General features: G+C 36.6%; 1 protein-coding gene across 6 annotated transcripts in view; it reads right to left on the bottom strand.

The window, feature by feature from the left end:
• The window catches only part of LOC106869429 (rho GTPase-activating protein 45), a 125030-nt gene that overhangs the window by 54675 nt on the left and 69304 nt on the right, over window positions 1-1051 (bottom strand). Inside the window, exon 1 of one of the 6 annotated variants that reach the window (XM_014915165.2) lies at window positions 346-443. The exons of the other annotated variants lie outside the window; for them this stretch is intronic. Within the exon in view, the coding sequence (XP_014770651.1) occupies window positions 346-360 (15 nt within the window). The 5' untranslated portion in view covers window positions 361-443. Of the gene's footprint in view, window positions 1-345; window positions 444-1051 lie in introns of those variants that run through there. 6 annotated transcript variants of the gene reach the window in all.

The following is a 1051-nucleotide window of genomic DNA, read 5'->3' as shown; positions in this document are numbered from 1 at the left end:
ATAATATATTGTGTATATATATATATATATATATATATAATATATATATATATAATATATTGTGTGTGTGTGTATATATATATATATATAATATTTATATAAATATATAGTATATAATATTTATATATACACACACACATATATATGTATTTATATATTCATGCACACATACCCATGTATAGTTAAAAGAGAAACTTGACAATATTTTGAGACAAATAAAAGATGTTCCAGCCCCATGATGAGTGTGTTTATGTGTGTGTGTGTGTGTGAGAGTGTATATACGTATGATTTCATGCATGTATGTTTATGTACGTGTTGTGTTTGTATAAAATATCCAATACATACAATTTGAGCGACCATGACAGCAGTAGACCAGGTGAGCAGCAGATGTCCAGGTGAGCAAATGAAGAGGTGAGCCACCAGCAAAAGGTGTGACTTCTAATGATTCTAGATGGGTGCAGGTAGAGACAAAATGTGATTGGTTTCAAAGACAAGCACCCCACCTGAACTTTCCCTGCCTTCAACTTCCACCTTTATCATTATTACTATTTTTTTTTTCATCATTTCCTTTCTTTGTTCTTCTTCTCCTTATTGTTGTTGTTGTTACTATTACTGAGGTGGTGAGAGGGAAGGTAGAATCATTCGTACACAGGACAAAACCCTTAAGTTTGAATTCCACTGAGGTCGACATTGCTGTTCACCCATTCAGAGGTGTAAAAATAAGTACCAGTTGCGTACTGACGGTGATGTAATCAACAAGCCTGTTTCCTCATAAAATTTTAGGCCTTGTGTCTATAATAGAATTATTAAGGCACAGGAGTAGCTTACTTACCAACCACATGGTTCTGGGTTCAGTCCCACTGAGTGGCACCTACTGTCGTCTACTGTAGCCTTGGGCCGACCAAAGCCTTGTGAGTGGATTTGGCAGACGGAAACTGAAAGAAGCCCTTCGTGTATATCATCATCATCGTTTAATGTCTGCTTTCCATGCTAGCATGGGTTGGACGATTTGACTGAGGACTGGTGAACCAAGTGGCTACGTGTGTGTTTG

The sequence above is a fragment of the Octopus bimaculoides genome, chromosome 19, assembly GCF_001194135.2.
Source record: "Octopus bimaculoides isolate UCB-OBI-ISO-001 chromosome 19, ASM119413v2, whole genome shotgun sequence".
Taxonomy (NCBI): Eukaryota; Metazoa; Mollusca; class Cephalopoda; order Octopoda; family Octopodidae; genus Octopus; species Octopus bimaculoides.
This window is presented reverse-complemented; position numbering and strand designations above follow the sequence as displayed.